Source organism: Aspergillus campestris (genome assembly GCF_002847485.1).
Source record: "Aspergillus campestris IBT 28561 chromosome Unknown P168scaffold_1, whole genome shotgun sequence".
In the NCBI taxonomy this organism is placed as follows: domain Eukaryota; kingdom Fungi; phylum Ascomycota; class Eurotiomycetes; order Eurotiales; family Aspergillaceae; genus Aspergillus; species Aspergillus campestris.
The window spans coordinates 1,242,033-1,265,401 of NW_020194336.1; the positions used below are offsets into that span (position 1 = coordinate 1,242,033).

Here is a 23,369-nt window from a genome sequence, read left to right on the forward strand (position 1 = left end):
CATTAATCAATTTCCTGTCCTTGATATTATCAACTTACACCGCAATTCAAACCGACAATACTACTCTAGACTATATGCACGACCATCAACACGGCTTAGCGCATCCCATAGCCGGCCCCCTTGCAGGAAGATAAGCCGAACAGTGCGGGGAAAACACAACCCAGTCTTAATCTTATCACCACCATAGCGTGTCCCCATCCACCCACTATCTAGACCCTAATCGATCAATCCTACCCAGCTCAATCAGCATTATTATCTCGACAATCAAGAAAGGAAAAGATAAAATGCCCCCCGCCGCTCGGGTCTCCCGCCGCGTCCGTTTCACCCCTTTCCCCCAGGTGGCTTATCTGGGCGGCAATGACAATGAATTGTCAGGCGTTACTAGCCATGGGGCTGGAGAGATCGATATCGCCACGCCTGGTGTGATTTCGTCTTCGCCGCTACAGGACTTTCAGCAATCGCCTGTGTCGCAGTGCAGTCCGACTTTTACCCTCTCTGAGTCGGGCAGTAATGGCAGTCCGGGGAGTAGTAATACGAGTACCCCGGGGTCTGGGACAGGGTCGGTGTCGATATCAGCAACGGAGTCCCGCCCAACAGTGACCCACCTCTTCATCAACAATCAGCGAGTAATGTCGAGATCAAAACACTGGACAAGCATTTTAGACCCAGTGAGCATTGACTCATCTGCACCAAAGGCTGCCGCCCAATCGCTGACGAGAGAGTGTCTGTCTTAAGGGCACACAGCGTCTCCTCTCCCGAGTACCTAGCAGCACGCATGACGAGATCCAGACGGCTGTTCATGCAGCTGAGACGGCCCAGGACGCATGGGCTGCGCGGGGTTTTCAATCTCGCAGGGAGTACCTGCTTGATTGGATTGATGTGCTTAGGGAGATGACTCCTGACATTGTATGACTTTTTCTCTATCTCTTTTTTTGTTATTTAATGCTACCTCAGGGGTACACTAATATTGATTGGTTGGTGGTGACAGGTTGCTTGTCTCTGTCGCGAGGTTGGAAAGACCCTCGCAGACGCTAACACCGAAGTCTTTCGCGGCCTAGACTGCATCCACGCTGCGTGCTCAATCGGGACCGAAATGGCAGGCATGTATCTGGGGTCAGACCCTACCATTTTGCAAACATTCTACGAGCCGGTGGTACGCACTTACACATACACCCCCATACCCACATGTATACCCACATACATACATACATACGCACAAAGACAGAAAAACTAACCAACCCAGGGCGTCTGCGTAACCATCGCCCCCTTCAGCTACCCCTTCATGATCCCCCTCTGGTCCCTCCCCTACGCCCTCATAACCGGCAACACCGTAATCCTGAAACCCTCCGAAAAAGCGCCCTCCCTCTCCACCCTCCTCGCCGACGCAGTCATCCGCACAGGCTTCCCCCCCGGAATCTTCAACATCCTGCACGGCGACCGCACCACCGTCCGCACCCTCGTCCCCAACCCCTCAGTCCAAGCCATCAGCTTCGTCGGATCCGAAACAGCAGCACGCGAAGTCCACGATCTCGCCCGCACAGCCGGAAAGCGCATCCAGGCCGAATGCGGCGGCAAGAACCACGGCGTCGTCCTCGATGACGCGAGCATGATGCCCACCCTCTACGCGATAGCAGGCAGCGCCTTCGGCGCAACCGGCCAGCGCTGCATGGCGCTCAGCGTGGCGATCTTCGTAGGAGGCACGCGCGAGTGGATCCCCAAGCTAGTGGACCTCGCGCAGTCGATGGTAGTCGGGATGGGTGGAGACGAGGACACGAAGCTGGGGCCGCTGATTAACCGTGCCGCAAAGGAGCGCGTCGTGGGCGTTATTGACCGCGCTGTTGACGAGGGCGCGATGGTCCTGCTGGATGGGAGGGATGTGTCTGTTCCGCGGTATCCGGAGGGGAACTTTGTGGGCCCGACTATTCTTATGGGGGTGGAGACTTATATGGAATGTTATCAGATGGAGATTTTTGGGCCTGTCTTGATCTGCATGCAGGTTGATACGCTGGATGAGGCTATTGATTTGATTAATCAGAATAGGTGTATGTATCCCTCTCTACCTATCTGTGCTGGCTGACTGGACTGGTGCTGATTGATTGATGAAGACGGAAATGGCTGCTCGATATTCACCACCAGTGGGAAACAAGCAAAGACGTTCCAGCGGAGAGTCAATGTCGGTCAGATTGGGATCAACATTCCATTGATAGGTGAGTCTCAAACCGTCATTATCAATTGAAGCACAGACACTAACTGATCGATTAATCAACACAGCACCGTACGGACCAGCCGTACGAACCAGCAACAAAGACTCATTCCTAGGAGGTAAGAAAAGACCCTGTTGTATTCAGCGACAACCGCAAGGCTACTTGATCTGACTGACGTGCAAAGACCGACACGCCCCTGGCAAGACCTACTGGCCGTTTTTCACGACTGTTAAGACGGTGTCGGCGCGGTGGGATCAGTAGTTCGTTTTTTTCTTTTGGGTGTTATTGGGGATGGAGTTGAGGTTTAGGGGAAATGAATAATGATGTTTATGATTGACTGAACTTACTGCTGTTGTCAAGCCTATCGTACTGCACTACTAGCTGTGTGTCGGGTGTTGAACCAGTGTAAGTAGGTACTAAGTAGAACCTTGGAGGTCTAGGTGTATAAACGGGCCTAAGGACTGCCACTATGGTTATAATGCCAGCCACACATGTTGCTACCTCTCTACCCACCTACCTACATGTACTTACTACGTGCTACTTTCAAGACATGATAGGCAATAATCAAGTTATCTGTCTTGTTATCCAATCGTAGATTTGACCTTACTATAGCAAGACTACACGTATCTTGACAGACATATTCCAGTATGATAGCCAAATCCTCACAGCTCCCCACTTCCCCAACCAAACTCATCATCGTCAAAGTAATGGCCACCCGCCAACTCCCCAACCGCCTTAGCAGCCGTCGCAGCCCATTCAGCCAACGTCTCCGCAGTGCCCAGACCATCGTCCTGAACGTTGACGTCCTGGTCAAGGAACGCCAGACCGTCCATGGCATGCCCGCCACAGGCACGCTCCAGAGCCAGGAAAGCAAAGTGCCCGCCGATAACCGGGCGGGCGAAGAAGTTCGGACCGAGGAACCCACCCTTGCCCTCTGTGTTGTGGAGGTCTGTGAAGGGGCGGTCGGTGATGGTCTCGTTCACCCACTGCGCGACGGACTCCAGAATCTCGCTCCGGGTGTCCTTGCTGGCTACGGCCATGGCGAAGAATTCCCAGTCCGTCTTGGTGTACATGTGGCGGCTGTCGAGGGGCACGCCGTACTTCTGGCGCACGTAGTGGTACCAGATTGACTGTCTCTGGTAGATGTGACGGGGGACGAACCCGGTCTTCTTCTCGGATGTCTGGGGGGAATCGGGGGAAAACTGAGGGTCGAGATCCGTCCCTTCAAGGTGGAAGCAGAGCTGTGCGTCGGCGTAGAGGTTGTAGATTGTTGTCCATGAGCCGTACCAGTCGTAGGCTAGCTTTGCGTGAGACTTATCGCGGGACATTCCGTACTCTTCCCATTTGGCGATGTAGGTTTCCGAGACATTCTGCTACCTGTTAGTACAATTCGAACTAGAGCTTTTGCGGAAACGACGAACCTTGTAGTATGCGGCGTCTTCGGGATGGCCCGCCACCTCGGCCAGCTTGCTCATTGCGTGAATACCAACAATGCCTTTCAGGGCCAGGTTGGTCTGCAAGGCCAACCAGCCAGCAAAGTCATCGGTGGATACTAGTCTGGTCAGCTTCTATTCCTTTCCTTATCCTGAAAACGGGTACGTACGCTGGTTCGCGGGTTCCAGAGAGTAATCCACCAAATATCCCGTCCATTGAGTCCAAAGCCTGTAGCTGCGCTGGACCCACTGCTCGGCTTCGCGATGGCCTTGGGCACCGCCACCCCACTTGGCATCCTGCTTGTCGATTCCTGACAGAGCTTGGAAGCTGTTCAGAGGGAAGTATCCGGGTTTTCCATCAGATTCCGGTGCCGCAGCACCCTGTGCCGACCAGAAGGACGATGCGGCCGCATCGTCCGAGTAACGGAGCGAGTTCACGATGGCCAGACCCATGATGAGAATGTTGCCGCATTCCTCCACAGGCATGTATTCGTCCTTCCCATCGGGATGACCCGTGGCATTGGGGAAGTGTGTTCCCAGATCATGCATCGCGTAGGTGTTGGGATACTGGCCACTGAGCATGTGCTCGATCAATGGCTCCAGAAGATAGGCCAACCATCGCGGGTTCGTATAGAGGAAGAAGGGGAACGCCGGGAAGATGACGTCGATGGTCTGGAAGTTGCCGTTGGAGGAGATCTCCTTGAGGAACAGGATCGGGTCTTCTGGGGTGCCGGAGAAGGTGGTTGCGCCCATTACTTGGCGGGCTGTCAGAGCGACGATATCGACGTAGTCATGCGCACCGGACTTATAGGCATCCGCGGCCAGCCTGTCGGAGTAGTCGGACGCAAGGATTCCCGCATCGACGAAATCATGATAGTGGAAGTCCAGCAGGGCCTCGACGCTGGAGAACCAGGACTGCCACAGCGGCCGCATCATCGTCAATCCTCGCGAGGACGCATACTGCACCACGGGATCTTGGATCAGGGCGATGGTAAAGGTGACGCTGTTGGATTTGCCGGGGGTGAAGTTCTTGGAAAAGGCAAAGACCGGCTCTCGATCCCTGATGGGCCGGAAGCGACGGTCATCGGTATTCCCCAGGCCTCCCTGGGATGCAAACGCGCGTCTCACGTCCACGGCGCCTCCGGATTGAAATCGGACGTCCTGTAATGAAGTTAGCCACGGTGACTCAATTCCACATACCACCAATCGTCCCAGGGATACACACAGCGGGTCCCGTGAAGTGGAGACTGCCCCATTCGGCGCGGTCCCGGATCTCCGAGAGCAGCAATTCATTCTGTCGCTGGAACTTCCATCTCTGCAGGGCGGGTTTGTTGTCCTGCGAGCGCAGGCTATCATACTGCCAGTTGATGTGACTTCCTGCGTCACCGCTGACCCAGCGCCCGTTCACATCCATATACACGTTGACCTCCACATCGCCGTGAACATGGACGGTCACGTAGGACGCCGGAATGGACTGCCGCAGAGTCGACGTCGGGGTGATGGGGGAGAGGAAGGAAACAGTAATGTCGAGCGGGGTCGACGAGGCATCAATGCGGTAAGTAAAGTTGGTCGTGGACGCGTCGTAGTTGGCACCGAGATAGGTTGGGAATTTCACCGGCGGGGCCCTGGTCAGCGTGTCAGTACGATCCCGGGAATTTTGCAAATTTCACACCAGACTGACCCATCCTCGTGCGACAAAGAGTCTTGCGGCTTGCCCAGCAGCGGGTAGACGGCCCCTGTGCTGGGGACCTGCGCCAGAAGAGAGAGGCCAACCTCCTCTCCCGTGTAGAACATGGGCCATCTCGACCAGGGGGCATCGCGAGCCCCGCCACCAAACCAGATGCTCAAGTAAGGATTTCTCACGGTCAAGGGGAGCACAGGCGGAGTTAGGGTGGAGGCCGTTGTAACCACTGCCTGGAGGGCAGCGGTTGCCAGGACCGCAAGGGACGGGCGCATTGCAGGCTGGCGGTGTAACTCGATCAGCCGGGGGATGGTTTTCTAGATCAAAGGTATAATTTGGTAGAGAGATGGGATATTTTCCAGGGAAAAAAGGAAGTGAAGAGGAGAAGAGTTGACTGGAGAGAGTCGAGAAGGTCGGTCAATAACGAGGCGCTGCTGACGGAATGGCCATGGATGGATGGGGTGATGCAATGGCGAGGCAAAGAGCAATGATCGACTCACCTCCACTCCCAAAGCGGGTGGGGATGCTGGGCTTGCTTTCTGAGGGGTCACAGAGACATCGACCGACCAGTGACGAGGATGAAGTCTGGAATGGAGCGCGATGATTGCAGGATGAAATGCGGGGAAAGCTGGCCGGTTGCGGTTTGATTATGGGATAAATAGAGCAATAAACAAATAGAGATAGTTTGGTAAATCAATAGATAGAATGATTTAGTGAGTAGATAGAAAGTTCCATAGAATCAATAAATAAAGAATTAAGGAATAATTCACTACAGTTCTATGATCAGAAAATACCGGCGTATTTATTCTGCTACGACATCCCTATGTCACCGCGCAACTGTTCCTGGATGCCCCCTCCAGAATCATTCAAACCCTTGTCCTCGCCCCAAGCCGCCTGTATGCGCGGGCTTTCAAGTCTCCGAGTGCTCTCCTTGTATTTTCGGACCGGGTGAGCCACAATACGACTGCCTTGCAAACAAACTCTGTCTTCTTGAAGCTCCCAACATTCCATGAAACCAATATATAGCCCAGTCCAATATGACGTCATAATCTCTTCCCTTAGATTTATAGAAATCCGCATCTGTTGAAATCCCCGGGGTATCTGACTAAAGGAAGTAGACGCCGTGTCATCGTCATACATGCTAACCAGTCTCTGGAGTGTTGTTTTGAATGCGGTGCCTTTCTGGCGAGATCTCATTCCTTCCACATCTCGATGGTTTGACAATGACTACCAATTCCACGCGTCCATGGCTTGAGAAGCCACTGGCAGGCATCATCAACAATTTGTCTTTCTATAATAACCACTTGCGCTAACTCTTTCAATGGAGCGTCCAAAATACTATTCAGCATTCTCAAGATGGCAGAGACTTCCAAGTGCGCTTGCTGGGAGACAACGATCTCCAGAGGTAACCGCAGAACATTCTAACAGTTCAAAAGAACCTATCGCGATGTCTAACTACATTATCATTTTCATTATCGCCTCGGCAAGGGGCATTGTAGTGAGAAAATGTTGCGCTCTATCCCTAACTAAAGTCGCGAATTAGCGACACTGGCAAACCAGAGAGAACAGGACGTACGTCTGATTAAAATCGTCTATCTCATCACGGATCTTAATCCTTAAAGACAACGAGTCCACGAGCGCGACGACAAGACCCTTGTATGGTTCCAATAGCCCAACCTTATAAACAGCCCGAGTGAGCGACGAAGGTCCTAGTTGACCATAAATTATCAATCCATCTAGATCCTTGCGCAGGCTTCGATCTTTTCCGATACTAGGGAAAAGCTTCGACGGCAGGAGGCATTTGATTGCGAGGGTCGTGAAGCGGATGTGGCATTGCTTGTACTTTGGGAATCTCAAGCTCCAGATCAAACGTTATCTTGCGGCCTTGACACGGAGGGCTCGAGGGTTTCGGTGATCAAAGGACGACTCAGAAATCCGTGTGTACCTAAGAAGATCATAGTCATCTGTATCTCTCTGAAAACACATTTAGTATGCTCATATGCCTGGCTTTCCTGGATCACCGGTGGTGTTGAGGACGATATGTTGAATGTCAGTCATATAAAGCCCGACCAAATGCCGATCCAATATTTTGGTGGAGTGGCTGAGATGCAAGGATTGAGATGGATGAGCCAGAAAATAGACAAGCAGTCATTCTGACCACCATAGAACCCTCCCTGCATAACAACAAGACATCAAAAACAAACAAACGATCTATGGTAGAAAAGCGTGAAAATGGTGCCTGAATTACCGTCCGGTACGGGCGCGGCAGTATCCATACCGGTACCGGTACCGGACAAGGTACAGGTACCAGGTAAGGTAAGTTAGCGTGCTGGTTAAGTTATAGCGGCACCCGGATAGCGCGAGATACTCTCGACACGCGACATCCCACGCGCTCGTCCACCCTCGTTTCTTCTCCCACTTCTCTCCGGCTGGTGTTTTTCTTTCCTCGTCGACTTTGTCTCGGTAGATTCTCACTCGTTCAGCTACCTGGTCTCTCTCGTCGACCCAGCATTAATTGTTCCCTGTCACTTCCACTACCTTTATCCCTTGGTCTCGCTCTTCTACTCCAACCAAGCTCCAATCACCATATACTCGACCGACTCAGTTATAACCGGGGGTCGTGTTGATTTACTCACGACATAGCTCCAATACCCTCTTCCTCCTCCCTCCCCTCCATCCATCCGTCAATTCTCCCATCCTCCGGAATGTATCACACCTTCTCCCCCAGCCCCGTCAAAGAGGGCAGACGGATTCTCGGCGAAAAGACCCCCAACGCGTGTCTGTCTCCGGCACACCACCGACACGCATCCGCCTCGCCTGTCAAATCCCAATTGACAACCTCGCCACGAAAACTCCTTCCTTCGCCGTCCTTCGCGGGTCAGAAACGGTCAATTGACCAGGTGGACCACGACCAAACCCGCGTCAACAAACATGGCGTGTTGTCGCCCCGCAAAGAGGCCCCGCGGGGACATGCCTCTCAGACCGGAACCCAAACACTATCCACGGTGCCAGAGGACATTCAGGTAAGACCAGAGTCCGCACGGAAATCTTCAGGCGTGCTACTTGTCTGAATGGGTGCTAATTATGATCGAGCAGCTCTCCCAAGAACCACGCCCGGACGCGTTGAACCCCGAAACGTCACAACCACAACAAGAACAATCCTCCAGTCAAACCACAGAGTTGGCAGAACCAGTCAGCCCAGAGACCACCGTTCCCGAAGACCCCAGCACGCGCAAATCATTTATCCAACAGGTGAGATCCCCTCCCCCCACCCAAAAAAATAGCCCAAATGAGGAAACCTAACTGACACCCAATAGAAAGCCAACCTCCTCCGCAGCCGAATCCAAAATGCCATGCGTCACGTCCACGACCCTCAATTCGACCGTCGTCTCTCCGAACTAGAAGCTCACAGCCGCAAATACCCCCGGTTATCACGCCCCGACCTGCTGGAAACCCCGACCCAGCGCAAGTTCACCCCCCATCTGTCGAATGACACAGCGACACCTTCTTCCGCCGCCCCCCCGCGAGCTCTCCAGCCGGCTCTGGAGCTCCACCCCGGGCTCTCGTCCCCTCCGCTCTCCGCCGGTGCCGCCTACCTCCCGGATCCCCTGCGGACCCCCACCCAGAAACACCATCCCCGTCAGGGCGCCCACTCGCCGATGCAGCTGAGCAGTCCGCCGGCGAGTGCGTCACGCAGGAGACATGTCGATAGAGGGCTCAACCCGGACCAGACGGAGGAGTCACGAGAGGATGGGGAGAGACAGCAGAGCACACCGCCCCAAAAGGGAGAAGGTGATGGAGACGGCGACGCGGTAGACGGCTTACTCAAACTGATGAACACGGCCGATCAACACGGCAGTCCAGCAGCCTGAACCAGCTGACCTACCAATTCACAACAACGACGGCCTTATATCAGCCTCCTCGGACGAATCCTCGTCAGTGCGGATCCTAGCCTCCGCCGTGCTGGAGTGTGCTTCTCACGGTTCGACCATCCTGGCTACTGGGATATTTCTGCTACTGTGATCAAATCCACCCAATCTCCTACAGATACAGGTGGAGAGGGGCATGGTTAATATGGCTCTGAAGGGCGTAACTCGATCCCAGGGCTATGACTCATTTTGCATCTGGCGTTTCTCAGATACTATACACTGCTTGGAGCATCAATGATACCGCTTGTGATGGTTTGTTTGGCTTATGTTATTGACGGTGAATGTTGCATGTACAGTAAAGTCTAGTATAGTCTCGTATACGATTAACTACGTGATGAGCAAAAAACATACCATGCTACTGTATACATCATTAAGGCATTATATGGACAATAGTCCGAACGATGATATCCACCCCACGTTACCCTCTGGGAATGATAAATAATCAGAGTAATCATAACAATTCAGGAGGACCCAAAGCCAAAAAAGTAAAATGAAAATTAGAGTCTAAAACGTAAGACCCAATATCCCGAATGCATAAGCGCCGCATGCATGGTGGCCCAAGAGATTCATCATGCCCGACATGCGTAGATATGGCATAATACGTGGCGCAGGTTCGTGCTATTGTTGGCTTGCAGATCCAGACTTCCTACATCGCAAGTACTCGTCTCTCCTCTCACCTCAACCCCCCGCTCAACGCTGTTCAGAACTGGAGAGTCTCTGTTGTACACAACCCAATTCTATTTTCCACCCGTCCGACTAGCCACAGGTTGCTCGAATAGTCCAAACCATGGTGCTAAAAGACCGCACAAGCGAGACCTGTTATTCAGTTTACCGAGGCCGTGTTGATACGCCGACGATATATCGTTGCTGGTACTGAAGTGAGATACTGCCCGGCGACATCGGCGAAGCTAATTCGGGACATGGCATCTCTTAGGAGCCAGGTCCACCCGAGAGTGACGGGCTATAAAGGCGCGGACCACGGACGATTCGACACCATCGAGCTAGCTCGAAAGGATATGCAGTCCAGGAACATCGGACACTTCGAGGAAGTGATGGATATGGAGGTGAACGGCAAAAGGCCTGGCCCGCGCAAACGCAAATACTATGCGGTTGCCGGGGGAAGGCGCTCGGGGGTGTTTACGGACTGGGGGTAAGTAGTGTTCTGGATGCTTGGATCCAAGGCGGGAGCTCTGACGAGACCTAGCGATGCGAATGCTGCCGCCACAGGCACGTCTGCGTGTCATGAAGTTTTCGCCACCCGGGAGGAAGCAGACAGGTTCATTACGGCTTGGAAAGATGCCTACGCGGATACGTGGAGAAGACAGATTAGAATTGCGCTGGACAGTGGCTGGAAGCCCAAGGATATGGAAATGGACACTGGGTTCCTCTTGAGCAAAGACTCTGATGGGCTTCCAAAGCTGGAGAATCTCAGCATCGAAGACGGGCTCGAGAAGTGAGGCCGGTTCAGTCGGCGAGCTCACAGTCGGCCTTGCTGCAACTGGGCTGGTCTATCGGTTACAGTTCTGGTGACTACGAAGAGATGACTGATTAGGTTAGGGAGATTGAGGTCTAAATCATTGATCGTTGGTTTCCCTGAAGCCAGCCAGCCGTTCAGTCTCTCATATTGCCCGGGTATCCAAAGCCTCCATACCGACATTATCCTCAAATGATGTAGAACTAGAAACGACCTCTAACAGTTGTAAAGACACCTTTCGGCAGTTTTCTGGAGAAGTAAGTCGTTGTATCCTGCCCGCTCGTTGTTCAGTTTGTTGGGGGATGCTAAGTCTAAGATGCCATCCCCCTCTGGAGCAAGCCTCCACTGATCCCCAAGCTCCACAAACAAGGCTCCTACAATTAGCGCAATAGCCCGTGGACCAAATTCATTTTGTGCAGGGCAGATGAATGGTTTGACTCCAAATGGGCGAAAGGCGTATCGTTGTCGAAGTGTCAGTCCCGTCCATCTTTCCGGTTTGAATTCTGTCGCAGTTGGGCCCCACGCAGAGGTTGCATGGTGGGAGGCTTCCACGTCAAAGGCAAACATCCCTTTGTTGCTGCTGCTTTCGGCACTGTCAGCCGCACGGTAGATCCTCCTGGTCGGTGGATATAAACGCAATGCCTCGTGGATCAGCATGCCGGCCGAAACACCGCGGTGGCTCCTCCGCTCGAATTCCGACTTGGTTGGCTGACGCGTAAAGGCAGCCAGCATTTCCCGCCAGTGCGGATTGCGAAGACCCGTTTTGAATCCAACCTCGAGAAAGACCCGTAGGGAGATCCTCCACATGGTTTCAAACCCGGGGAGGATCAGGTTGAGAGGGTTTTCAGCACCGTGCAGACGGTCTGCCTTGGGGAAGATCGCTGTGATCGACTTCTGGAGGGAAATGTTCTCCTCAAACGGCCGCACCTCCGAGGGGTCTTTGGATTGCATCCATGCTTTATTGATTTCGCTGGCTAACGTCACGAGGCTATCATCGGGTGTATCGATGGCCTCGTCTTCCATCGCGAATAACACGAGGAGTACGACTCTCAGTGTCAGGATCTGGACAAGGTTGACCAAGGGAACTCCTGATGGGGAGGATGCATTCACGTTTAACGTGCGCCGTGCAGAAACACAGGTCACATATGAGAGTTGCTCCCAGTCCCCTGAGCTCAGCCTGAGAAGGTTCCTTGTGTTCCGGATAAAGCGCTCCACTTCGCCATGGTTGTCATTTGTGAAAGCGTTGCTGATGCCAAACACAGCACACAACCTTTGATTTGCCAGCGCTCGACAACGGAGTGTGTTGGACTTCTTGAACTTTTCTGTTCCAACTTTCGATTCCGAGCGTGGACCGCCCACGTGGGTGTTCGAGTCACGCCAGCGAGAGATTCGGCAACAATATATGAAATATAAGCGCAAAAGGATTCCGACGAGAATCACCCACGCAGTCATAATCATTCTCGCTGTTACAATTGATGTATTAAGACGATAGGGAATACGAATCAAATAGATCCCAAGGCTTGGTGGGGGCACTGGCTCCGAAATGGCCATGCTCTTATAGTAATGGGGACTGGCATGAACCATCTTCTGCCAATTACATTGTAGCTCATGTTGTCTCTTCTCATATACATCGGGTCACTCATTGCTGTTGTAATTATCATCGTGGTGCACAAGTGTCTCCATACCAGTCGCTGGAGGATACTGATATTAGACGCTTCCCCGCAATGTGGATCTTCGCATGGTGAGTCTCCCGCCTGGTGGGCCTGCCGCATTATAGGCCTCTTGTCTTGTGGGCCTCCTGCATCGTGAGCCTCCTGCATCGTAAGCCTCCTGCATTGTACGCCTCGCATATTGTATGCCTCCTGCATTCTCAGGCTCATTGTACATGTCTAGAGATTGTAGGCCTCCGACATTGTAAGCCTCCCGCATTGCCGATCTCTCGTGTCAAGCCCCACTGGATCTACACCAGAGAAGTTGGATTTTGATGCGAATGACCATGCCACGCAGATATGATGGGAATAATGAGCATCTGATGATGTCAAGTATGAATGTCAAGGTGATAATGTAGAGACATCGAGGGCGACTGAAGAGCCAAGTGTAGCCAGGTGGCTCGCCTCCAGCGGGATTTCTATAATCACAAAGCCCATGTTTTACCTTATATTCTTACTACTAGAAAAAAGATCAGCTACCATCGTGGCTGTCGTAAATTTCATGGTCTTAGTTCTGGAGTCCAGTAATGCCTAAACCATATGATACACATAAAGGTCGAACCATCTGGGTTTACGTCACGATATCTCGAGTGACTACCTTGATATGTCCTTTGCATTACGAATGTATGGTCGTAACCAAAATCAGAGTAGTATCAGATAATTGAGCATTGGTCTCCAGTACAAAGTGATGAATCGGAACCTAACCTGCCCCAACAGGTCCGCCGTGTTCCCGCTTGAGATGCCTTGACATATTGTCAGGTCGTGTGAAGGCTTTCTCACAATGTGGACAGTCGATCTTCCTTGTTCCTCCTACTGATCTCGGGTGGTTCACTAGAGCATGTTTCAAGACGTCCCTTTGCTCTGCACCTCGGACTTCACACCACCAGCACACCACAGGCTTGAAGTGCGTGCGCATATGCTTCCTGGCAAGGGTTAGTAGATGAGCAACTAACTTTGACATGGACCATACTTCAGTTCACATCTCAGGCGAAATCCATTTCGGTCATTGCACTCCTGCGAGGGGCAGTGGTATAGGAAGGTAGTCGGTGAACAAACAAAGTAGTCATCTGGGGGCATCTTTGCTTCGCGAAATCTCAATTTTCCAACTTGTACCGGCGGGGAGAGAGACGACTGGCTGGTGTTTGCGCTCGCCGAGTTAGGTCTTTGACCGATAGTGTCCGGTTCAAGATATCCACGGTCACCCATGCTGAAAGACGGTTCCTCCGAGGGATGGCTCTAAGAAGCCTGGTGCTCGGGAAGTGCGCTTCCAGGGAGGATGTTTGGCAATTGACTCATGTCACAAAGATCCTGAAGGACGAGCTCCAGCAGGCCCCAGTCAATCGTTTTGAACATCGGGCCGCCCATTCCAGAATCCACCCAAGGTGGATCAGGATCAGGCTCCGCTTGGTCAAAAGACATCAATGCTGTATTTGACTCAATGTCCCAGGAAGTGTAACAAAGCAGGCGAGATAGACTGAGTAATTGTCAGAAGCCAGAAGTCGGAAGAGGAAGAATCAATGTCGGCCCTTTTGTATTGATCTCAGGGTTGGATTTCCTGGCTTGTATGGATCCAGAATCGATTTAAATCCAGAGTGCCAGCAAGTATCGGGCATCTACCAGGATCAGCATGCTGCATCAGCCTCGTCTGAACGGTTTTTTTTTCTTTTTTCTTTTCTTTTTTTTTGACTCTGGTTTGGCCGTGCCACGTTATTATATCACGATATGTTATTGCACTGAAGGTCAAGTTCGTTACGAGTCTCATCTGTGGTATAGCAGCGATAGCAATGTCCATCGACTGAGCGCATCTCATGTCCTATAGGTGAGAGCGCACGCACGCAATGCGCTAGCGGGGATATGTACAAGATGATTGTTGGATGCATACAGCAGCTTACACGTATCGCCTCAACTGCTTACCAGATAATTTCTCCCAATAACAGCAAATTAAAAAAAGATAACAATAACAAGAAAAGAATGACGGGGTAGAGTTTTGCTGCATATCCTTCCCAACACGGAATGTAGGAGGCCGTTGATACTTCGAACTACTACGGCGCAATAAAAGACTTGACACGACTATTAAGATCGTTGCTCTGATTGTGGCTTTCCTGCATGAGCATCTGTTCATCAAACTCGACCTATAATTGAGTAGTAGGCCGTTGTTACATGTGTTCTTTGACAATGTCTTTGGTCGATAAACCGGCAGATATACCGACATAACTCCAGACCCCCCAGTGACTTGTTCATACTAAAGATAAACAGACCATCTTTTTTATTGCTTTCCCGTTTTTCTATTAGTTCTATATAAGGGGTGGTGACATATCACGGCCAGGAGCCCGAACGAACATGGCAGGGCCTCTCAAACACCATCCAGTCAACCAAACCGCCAACACGCCCAGCATGCCAACCACCTTCCTTGACCTTCCAGGCGAGCTCCACAACAAGATATATCGCTACGTGCTGCTGCAGGAGGATTCCATTCGCCCTTTTTGGCCCAGATACGATAGGGGGCTGGGTCTCAGTATCCTCCGCACCAATCAGAAAATTTACAAAGAGGCCAAGGCAATCTTCTACGCACAGAACTCCTTCGACTTCACCCTATACAGCCCTTCCATGGTCTCTCGATTCTTTGACTTGATCGGAGGCGAAGGTACGAGCTACCTTCAGCATGTACGTATGGACTTTCCTGCCTTTCGACGGCTTGATCAGCTGCCCGATGGATCGGGCAGTCCGGAGAACAACAGCCTCCAGATTCTCTCAATCCTTCAGCGCAACTGCCCGCAGTTAAAGACGATCGAAACATCGCTTCACAGAGATTACGATCTGACGTCGTCCTTTATGGTTGTTGTTGCGATGTTGGACAAGACCGCTGCCCAATTCCGAACGCTGCCATCACTGCAAAAGGTTGTGGTTGAGGTGTTCGAAGATGAGATCGACGAGGCGCTGAGACAACAGATGGAGCGATACGGATGGTCAGTCAAGGTAGTGAACAATGAAGAAGTGACAGGGGAGTGGGATGACGACAGGAGTTGCTGGGGGGATTATGAGGATGATGACCGCAGTTTGGACGAGGATGTCGATGATTATGATATTGACAACGACAGTGATTTTTGGCGACGGGCAGCTGACTGAAATGACTCTATGACTGAAGGGAGTAGCGCGTTCTCTATAGTTGAAGGTACAAGGCTTGTGTAGGCTGATGCCCTACGCTTATGCCAATGTTCATAGTATCTTAAACGACTTTTCTTCGCAAGAACCATCTAAACCATCTAGATCATCCAGAGCAATTCCTTGCTTAAAGCAATATAGCATCAACTCCCATAAAAAGATTATAACATGAGTTCAAATCCCGTCAAAGTCCTGGTGCGGGACTATGCAAGCAATAATGTCACAGTGACTTGATCGGAGATGATCCCACATGGCCTCATTCGAATCAAAGCTGCGATGATCTTTCAAATAGCGAGATTCACACGCCCAACAATACCACATGTGTCCATGTGTATCAACCGTTCCGGGACGACCAGGACGTGTGATGCTGTTCATGTGACAGACTTTGATATGTTCGATGGCCTCTTGCAGGTCATTGAGATATTGCGGGTGTTCGGTGCATGTCAAGACAGTCATTTTCCTCTTCTGTGGATCTGATCAGCCTTCTTGACCATGCGGGGATAAAGCACCGTTGTTGAATGGAAACATCTATATACCTATTGTAAGCTGGTCTTGAACACAACGATCAAAGACAGGTCAACGGTTGACTAGTGCTCCGCAGGTCTCTGGAGGGGTCCCTTGGGTATGTATACGAAAGGGCCATGGAGGAAGGGTTACGTTGTTGTCCAGGGTGCGGGGCAAGTATTCAGTAAGGTCAGGGCAATCCCTACTCGGGGTCCCTTGCTGGTCTACCAGAATACACCATACAAAGGGCCAGGTCTCACTGCAAGGATGGCTTACGTTGAAATGGTTTACAAATACCAATATGAACATACCATCCAGTCTTCTCTCATTCACGCCGAGATACCACTCGGATACCACTAGGCATTTCCCAAAAACTGAACTAGGGACAGCGATTTATGTATTCCGATACGGTGTCGGAGTATCAAGCAATCAACAAACAAACATCATTCGGGCTAACTATCAGAAGCTGATTATTGTAGTAAATTGTCTTCCTGAGTCCAGCCTGCCCGGTCCGCTATGAGCAGCCACACCCCGGCGAAGTCACACGCAACATCAATCTCTCCCCAACTGCCGTATGCATGACTGCAAGTCTCAGATACCAACACCTCCATCGCTGTCGCTTGAGTAATATGCACTGTCGGGCGCTGGGCTGTACTGGCTCGAGGACGAGGGAGAACTGACGACCTCCGTCTCAGAGGACAGATCAGGAAGCGGCGTGTGCTGCACTGATGGATCGATTTCTCGTAGCAGCTCGGCAAACGACATCGAGGCCACTGCATCCTCCAATTTTTTGATCTCATACAAGCTCGAGGTTTCTGCGTGCGTGGAGTCGACTTCACTCTTCCGCCTACCGACGCGCGTGGCAACTTCGTTATTCAAGTCGGATCGCACGGTGATGATCATTTTTTCAAGAACTTCCTTTTGCCGCTGAAACAGGATAGCGGCAAGAGGCTGCGCTTGTTTGATATCTGGAAGACGCCACCTCAGGTAAAGTTTCTGATGGGAGGGCGGACGTGCATATCCACCGGGATGAGTGCAGATATATTGGTAGCAGAGGTAGCACGCGGGCTTACTGCATCCCACGTATTTGTCGCTGTTGTCCAGATAATCCCCATCAATCGTATCAAGGTGATTAAACAACAAGAGTTCGGCGTGCACGAAAGTCTTGGTCTGACCATACTGACACTCTAAGCGCTTGTTCAAGTCGTCCGCGGTATAGATCGTCTCCAAGCGAGCAATGAACCTGTCCCTATCGGTAGGTTTCCGAAAAATGCGATTTGCAATCCCGTCCACATTACATTTGCGGCGCAGCGGAATTTGGCGCTCTCTGGATCTCGGGACCGTTTTGACGGTCAGTCCACGCAAGAATTCCGTCCGTAGCACAATACTCGCTTCCACCAGCCGCTTGCACATCACCACATGCTTTCCGAGCTTTCCCAGCAGCTTGTACAGATGCTCGAAACGCTCAGTCTGCCGTGGATCCCCTCCCAAGTTTCGGAGAACATTGAAAAGTTTCCGTGATTCGTAACATTTCTTGGCAAGGCGTTCCATATCACGCTCCTGGAGTTGGACATGATCTTCATCATCTTCATATAGATGACTAGCCAGCCACTTTCTGAACTCGATAACTTTTGGAATATCTTAAAGTTTCAAGCGTGTTAGATGTCTTCCAAAAAATAAAATAAAAAATAAAAAGAAGAAGAAGAACAAAAGGAAAAAGGGCAGCTGAAGATTAGACAGGAGACAGACCTCGAAAACGTGGGTCCCGAGCCAACTCAGGCACCACATCGGGAGCCGCGTGGTTCACTATCTGGCAATAGTATGAATAGATTCTGGGGGAATTGAAAGACAGGGTCTTGCCCGTCAGGAGGTTCAATGCCGATGCCCCTTCCTCATTTTCCAACCTGGCACTTGTCTTGCCGACTAGCCATGTGATGATTTTCACGACCGGGTTCAAAAAATCGATTACCGCGGGTTCTATGCCCTTATTTGCTGCGAGCCACAGAACTATCTCTTCTGGCGCCTTTTCCAACGCGGCAGCGGTCACGTAGGCCGGGCCTTTCTTGTATGCGCAGATGTAGGCGATTGCATTGACAAAGGACCGTTGGCTTCCGATCAGGCTAAATTCGGCGTCATGCGATGGGACATCGTCGGGCCTGATGCGATCACCTCTCGTTTGGTCCAGTGTATCGAGCAGCGACAGGGGCTCATACAGTAGCCTCAGCCTGCTTTGTCGTTGCTCCAGCACCGGATCTTCCGGGGTTTCGTCGTACATTCTTTCGTATCCGTTCGGAGGGACCCAAACGCCTGACTATCAGATAGGCGTTTTCGCGAGGACGAGAGAACTCAGAAATTGTAGAATAGGAGAGCTTATGGGCGAGTAGTTCAATCTTTAGGACCGAACGGGCAACCCTTTTATAAGTCGTGCATTCTTCTTTTGAACACATGAAGGGCTTCAGTCGTTTCTCATCCGCTCCGAGTAATCTGTTCAAGTCCAAGGGGCCTCTTGCGTTCAACCGTCCCCGCCCATTCGCGGAAACTGGCATGCCTTGCAATATGCGAGAACGGTCGGGCCACTGTGTCGACCACGACAGGCTGCGTGGGATCATCCCCGCCAATGACTAGGACCAACTGATATGAGGTATCTCGCATTTCTTTGGGCGATTTCACCATGCTTCTAGATTTCACACCTACTGCTCGATTCTCCGCTGCCGCAGGCGGTGATGTGTCGCGTAGTGTCTCATCTCCAAGTCGGAGGCCTCCAGGAGGCGGCTGAGCAGGGGAGGAGATCAGTGAGGTCAGCGGCTATTGGTAGGTTGGGAAGCGCCGCCTTATGGAAGTGACATGCAGGCGTCTGATTAGAGACACTTGCAGCTCCCACGCAGGGAGGTGATGGCCATCGACCCTCCGGCCCACACTTGTTCCCACATGATAGGATGCCGGAGGCCGCCTACATAGGTTATTTGTATTCTCCATGCGACGTGCTGCACTGTGAGTAGCTCGTGGTGTTTGCACCCATGATGCCTGAGTTAATCTTTCTCTGGCGAACTCTCTGTGTAGATGATATGGACTCCCCTGATAACTATCAAACACTAGTTCTCCAGGCTGGCAATATCCCCCTTCCCATGGGTCAATCCTTTCTGTATTTGTTTTCCTTCATTTCTAGATTGATTTTGCGGTGGACTTGCTGGCAATGGAAAGATCAAACAGGCTGAAATTTTCTTTACACGTTGGACAAGAACTAGTATGTTCCCCCGCCAAAAAAAAAAAGTAACCCCACGTGAAGGTGTATTTTATTTTTTGGCTTATAGTATGGAGTATTAATGATACAATGAATTATATACATGTCATATTACATGCTTCTACTGCTAATATATGAGTAATATCGACAATGAAAACAATGGCTCACAAAGAGATTATTTGGACCTAATCTCACCTGAGAGACTGCTTCATAGTATATTAGAAGGAATCATAGCTAAAATTACCTATTCTATTAACAATATCATTCTTTGGTTAAGTGGGTTGAAACTGGATGAACTTTAGTATCAAGCCCCAAGACTACTCTACACAGGCTACTCACCTCTCCGCTCAGTCCTCTACTTGGTGATCAACTTAGCGCGTGCCAAGGTTTTCTTAATGAGCAAAAAGCAGCGAGAAGTGAACACTAACATGGAAAGAGGAAGAGCGGAAGCCGTGTAGAAAAGATAGGTACGTATGTACAGCATCATATTCCGAACCAAAACCAAGAAATAAGAAAAAAGAAAGGAAACTGATACAACAAAAAGTCTAGTACTACCGCACCTTCTTCAACTTATTCCTCTTTCTCCCCAACACATCCCTCCCCTCATCAATCTCAGCAGCGGCCTCGCGCTTCGCAGCGCCAACCTCCTTAAGCACACCAGTACGCACAACACGCGCTTCCACGCTAACACCTTCCTCACTCCACTCCTCCATCTGGCGACCTGCGCGCTCCTCAATAGCCAACACAAGCTGCACATCGCGCTGTCCAACAAGCGTGACAGCCTCACCGGAGCGGCCCGCACGGGCGGTACGTCCCACACGATGCACGTAGTCGTCCGGGTTCCGGGGGACATCGTAGTTGATTACCAGGCTGACGGAGGGAATATCGAGACCACGGGAGGCGACGTCCGTCGCGACGAGGACTCTAGCGGCCGAGGCGCGGAAGCGGGCAAGATTCGCGTTACGCTCGGACTGCGGGAGTCGGCTGTGCAGGGATGTGACGCGGTGGGCGAGCCGGCGGAGCATGCGCTCGAGGTGGTCTGCTGTCTGGGTGCGGTTGCAGAAGATGATGGCTGGTTTTTGGGCGTTGGCGTCCGTGGAGAGGAGCACGTGGAGGAAGGCTTCGCGGTGGGTCATGGGGACTTTGAGATAGCTTTGTTTGAGGGTGGGGGGGATGGAGTCTTTGCTTTCGGTGGAGATTTCAGTCATGAAGAGGGGGGGTTTGGAGTTGGAGCGGGGCGAGGATTTGAGGGCGCGCACTTCGGGCGTCACTGTTGCTGTGAAGAGGAGGGTTTGGCGCTCGGAGGAGGGGGGTAGAGCCGAGAGACAGGTTCCTACGTCCGGGAGCATGCCTGCTTCTGGGGCGAGGAGGCGGTCCGCTTCGTCCATGACGACCATGCGGACGCGCTTGAGGCCGCGCACAGTGTCTTCGCCGGAAGTGTTTATGTGGTCTGCGAGACGGCCGGGAGTGGCGATGACGACGTGCGGACGCTGCGAGAGGGCGATGGCTTGCGCGCGCATGTCTGTTCCGCCTGTGATGAGGACGGGTTTCATGCTTTGGGGGGCGGAGATTGCTTTGATTTGTTCGTAGATTTGGAGAGCGAGTTCTCTGCTTTTAATTAGTTCCTCCTTCTTTTGTATCCCCAAATAAGATAGAGGGAGAGACCAACCTCGTCGGCGTCAAAACAACCGCAAAAATCCCAAACGGATCCTGCGCCCACATCTGCAAAATGGGCACCGCAAACGCAATCGTTTTACCGGATCCCGTCCTACTCCCACCAATACAGTCCCTGCCCTTCAAGATCTCCGGAATACAGGCCCTCTGAATAGCCGTCGGTTTCCTGACCGCCATCGTCGTCAGCGACCCGATCAGCCACGGCGCGACGTTCAGCGCCTTGAACGAGGACTCTTCCTCTTGGAGACCGATTTCCAGAGCATCTCTGATTAGCTCTGGGTTGGTGTCGGATTTTTGGGCGGGCTGGGCGCTGGATGTGTCTTTCTTTTTGATTCGCGAGACTGTGGCGATGGGGGCTGGGGCTGTGTAGCTTTTGTCTTCTTCTTCTTCTTCGTCTTCGTCGTCGTCTGGTGTCTCCGATAGACGTCTTCGTTTGGGAGCGCGGGTATGGTTTTCTTGTTCAGTGTCGGATACGCTTATGCTTGAGGAGGCCTCAGAATCCGAATCCTCCGATGCCGATGCTGACACAGGGTCTGGGGAGTGCGACGGGGCCATTGTGTTGGTTGACTGTGTTCGTTGTCTCTCTCTTCTCTGCTTCTTTTTTTTCTTCTTTTTGATCAAATCTGATAAATTCATCGGCAGAAAAGCTGACCGCTGAAGCGGTGTAGAGTGTCGACACCACGTGATAATGACCAATGGGGTTGGTTTGTTGGACCCACACAAGCCATGTGATATCATCTGCCTGAGGCTATTACATCTACTGTTGCCTGAGGCTACCATGTCTGGCGCTTGGTATGGCACGATGAGTATAGATCCTGTTATTTACCTGATTATTCTCACTTTATTTACCTGATTATTCTCACTTCAAAGCCTGCGTGTTTGAAGCAACTATTTTTGCTTGAATGTTTTCAAATTTCCATGGTACCCCGCCGGTTTTGAACACATCAGAGACAGCTAACACCCCTGCCACTACAACCCTAATCCAGTCGGGACGGATTCCGGGGGGCATTCTGCTACACAGACGCCTCTTTACAAGATGTTTTAAACAAAGAAGGAAGAAGGATTGCGTCTTATTCTAGTATCTCCGTTCTCTTTGCTGAATGGTAGACTCCGATCAGCCATCCAGCAGGAGCCACTTCACATTGCCTGACATGACATGATATTGGAGAATTACTTGATACTTCTTATTTGAAGCCAAATACCTGACGAGCTATCTTCGTATGGGAAAACTGCCAATGTTTCACCGCTATTCTCACAGCCCGCCAAAGTCCTATCAGTCCATATAATCTCGCTATTTCCACTGCTACGTTCTAGAAAACATACCCAGCGCAATCATGCCAGACACTCTTTCGCACGAAAACAATACTTTCGCCGGATATCGATGGTCCTACTTCTCCTCCCTCAGCAAAGAACCCCTAAAAGCACGAGCTCAAGCATTCCTACAATCCATCAACTGGGATCTACTCACCCAGTGTGCTTCTACGAAGCGAAACGGTCTAGAATGTCGAATATTACCAGACATCGGCCTAGGATATAACCACATGGTTCGTATCGTCGAATTTTCTGACCGCGCTCGGTGGGTAGCAAGACTCCGGATGCCACCCTTGACACCGTGTACTGTGACGGAGTAGGCGCGGCTAAGATAATGGAGAGCGAGTACTGGACTATCTGTCTTGTTCGGCGAGAGAGCACGATTCCTGTTCCGCGTGTCCATTTGTTTGAGACAGACACGAACTCCAGCGTCGGGGCACAGTTCATGCTTATGGACTGTCTTCAAGGAAATGCTGGAAGAGATCTGAGCATGAACATCCCCCCTGAACATAAGTTAGACGTTTATGCCAGAATGGCAGAAATCCACGTATGTACCCGCACCATTCAACAGTTCTTCTCTCTGATTATCTCCATCAGATCGATATGTTCAACATCCGACTCCCAAAAATCGGAAAAGTAACCGGGATAAACGCAGACGGCACATACCAACAAGGCCCGCTCCCAATCTTAGGCGGGCCATTCAACACCGCAGCAGAGTTCTTCATCGCCTAGTCCACTAAAGTCGAATTCGGTCTCTCCGAAGCTCAACTTCAAAACGCAGCAGGTCCCTACGCCGCCGAGATCCAATCTTCCCTATCAACGTTCAAAAAAACTGATACACGATAACGCGGAATCATTATCCATCAACAACACAGGCCCATTCCCTCTCTGCCACGGCGACTTCGGGCACAACAATATCGTATTTGACGATGACTACCGCCTGCTGGGCGTTATAGACTGGGAGACGGCGTTTGCGGGGCCCTGCGGATTGTCCGGAGAATCCCCCCTGTCCATGTCGGTGGTCCCGCCTGCTATGGATGCTCCGTG

At 51.5% G+C, this 23,369-nt stretch overlaps 9 protein-coding genes across 9 annotated transcripts; 5 read left to right on the forward strand and 4 right to left on the reverse strand.

Annotated features, from left to right (window-relative positions):
• Positions 1-534: 534 nt before the first annotated feature.
• Positions 535-2,625, forward strand: P168DRAFT_246407 (Methylmalonate-semialdehyde dehydrogenase). Its single transcript, XM_024834044.1, has 7 exons — positions 535-668; positions 736-906; positions 989-1,153; positions 1,244-2,042; positions 2,106-2,207; positions 2,272-2,322; positions 2,389-2,625. Exons 1-7 carry the CDS (start codon positions 630-632, stop codon positions 2,463-2,465), a joined length of 1,404 nt encoding a protein of 467 aa, XP_024696717.1. The 5' UTR covers positions 535-629; the 3' UTR covers positions 2,466-2,625.
• Positions 2,626-2,760: 135 nt separating this feature from the next.
• P168DRAFT_286279 (putative glutaminase) lies at positions 2,761-6,064 on the reverse strand. The gene is made up of 5 exons (XM_024836314.1): positions 5,319-6,064; positions 4,863-5,262; positions 3,808-4,798; positions 3,626-3,756; positions 2,761-3,574 (listed from the first exon to the last, which is right to left on the reverse strand). The coding sequence occupies exons 1-5, from the start codon at positions 5,591-5,593 to the stop codon at positions 2,867-2,869; spliced, it is 2,505 nt and encodes an 834-aa protein (XP_024696718.1). The 5' UTR covers positions 5,594-6,064; the 3' UTR covers positions 2,761-2,866.
• Positions 6,065-7,730: 1,666 nt separating this feature from the next.
• On the forward strand, positions 7,731-9,563 carry P168DRAFT_323311 (uncharacterized protein). The gene is made up of 3 exons (XM_024840676.1): positions 7,731-8,341; positions 8,415-8,570; positions 8,636-9,563. The coding sequence occupies exons 1-3, from the start codon at positions 8,024-8,026 to the stop codon at positions 9,188-9,190; spliced, it is 1,029 nt and encodes a 342-aa protein (XP_024696719.1). The 5' UTR covers positions 7,731-8,023; the 3' UTR covers positions 9,191-9,563.
• A 604-nt stretch (positions 9,564-10,167) lies between these two features.
• P168DRAFT_314251 (RNase H1/viroplasmin domain-containing protein) lies at positions 10,168-10,704 on the forward strand (the record flags this gene model as incomplete). The annotated part of the gene is made up of 2 exons (XM_024839761.1): positions 10,168-10,397; positions 10,452-10,704. The coding sequence occupies 2 exons, from the start codon at positions 10,168-10,170 to the stop codon at positions 10,702-10,704; spliced, it is 483 nt and encodes a 160-aa protein (XP_024696720.1).
• A 328-nt stretch (positions 10,705-11,032) lies between these two features.
• Positions 11,033-12,173, reverse strand: P168DRAFT_300886 (uncharacterized protein; the record flags this gene model as incomplete). Its single annotated transcript, XM_024838478.1, has 2 exons — positions 11,033-11,095; positions 11,160-12,173. The coding sequence occupies 2 exons, from the start codon at positions 12,171-12,173 to the stop codon at positions 11,033-11,035; spliced, it is 1,077 nt and encodes a 358-aa protein (XP_024696721.1).
• A 2,597-nt stretch (positions 12,174-14,770) lies between these two features.
• On the forward strand, positions 14,771-15,556 carry P168DRAFT_314253 (uncharacterized protein; the record flags this gene model as incomplete). The annotated part of the gene is made up of 1 exon (XM_024839762.1): positions 14,771-15,556. One exon carries the CDS (start codon positions 14,771-14,773, stop codon positions 15,554-15,556), a length of 786 nt encoding a protein of 261 aa, XP_024696722.1.
• A 1,095-nt stretch (positions 15,557-16,651) lies between these two features.
• P168DRAFT_9359 (nucleic acid/nucleotide deaminase domain-containing protein) lies at positions 16,652-18,466 on the reverse strand. Its single transcript, XM_024842220.1, has 2 exons — positions 17,846-18,466; positions 16,652-17,736 (listed from the first exon to the last, which is right to left on the reverse strand). The coding sequence occupies exons 1-2, from the start codon at positions 18,369-18,371 to the stop codon at positions 16,688-16,690; spliced, it is 1,575 nt and encodes a 524-aa protein (XP_024696723.1). The 5' UTR covers positions 18,372-18,466; the 3' UTR covers positions 16,652-16,687.
• A 1,422-nt stretch (positions 18,467-19,888) lies between these two features.
• dbp8 (ATP-dependent RNA helicase DBP8) lies at positions 19,889-21,571 on the reverse strand (the record flags this gene model as incomplete). The annotated part of the gene is made up of 2 exons (XM_024834045.1): positions 21,007-21,571; positions 19,889-20,948 (listed from the first exon to the last, which is right to left on the reverse strand). The coding sequence occupies exons 1-2, from the start codon at positions 21,564-21,566 to the stop codon at positions 19,889-19,891; spliced, it is 1,620 nt and encodes a 539-aa protein (XP_024696724.1). The 5' UTR covers positions 21,567-21,571.
• Positions 21,572-22,218: 647 nt separating this feature from the next.
• On the forward strand, positions 22,219-23,194 carry P168DRAFT_9365 (phosphotransferase family protein). The gene is made up of 3 exons (XM_024842222.1): positions 22,219-22,587; positions 22,665-22,869; positions 22,920-23,194. The coding sequence occupies exons 1-3, from the start codon at positions 22,346-22,348 to the stop codon at positions 23,052-23,054; spliced, it is 582 nt and encodes a 193-aa protein (XP_024696725.1). The 5' UTR covers positions 22,219-22,345; the 3' UTR covers positions 23,055-23,194.
• Positions 23,195-23,369: the final 175 nt, after the last annotated feature.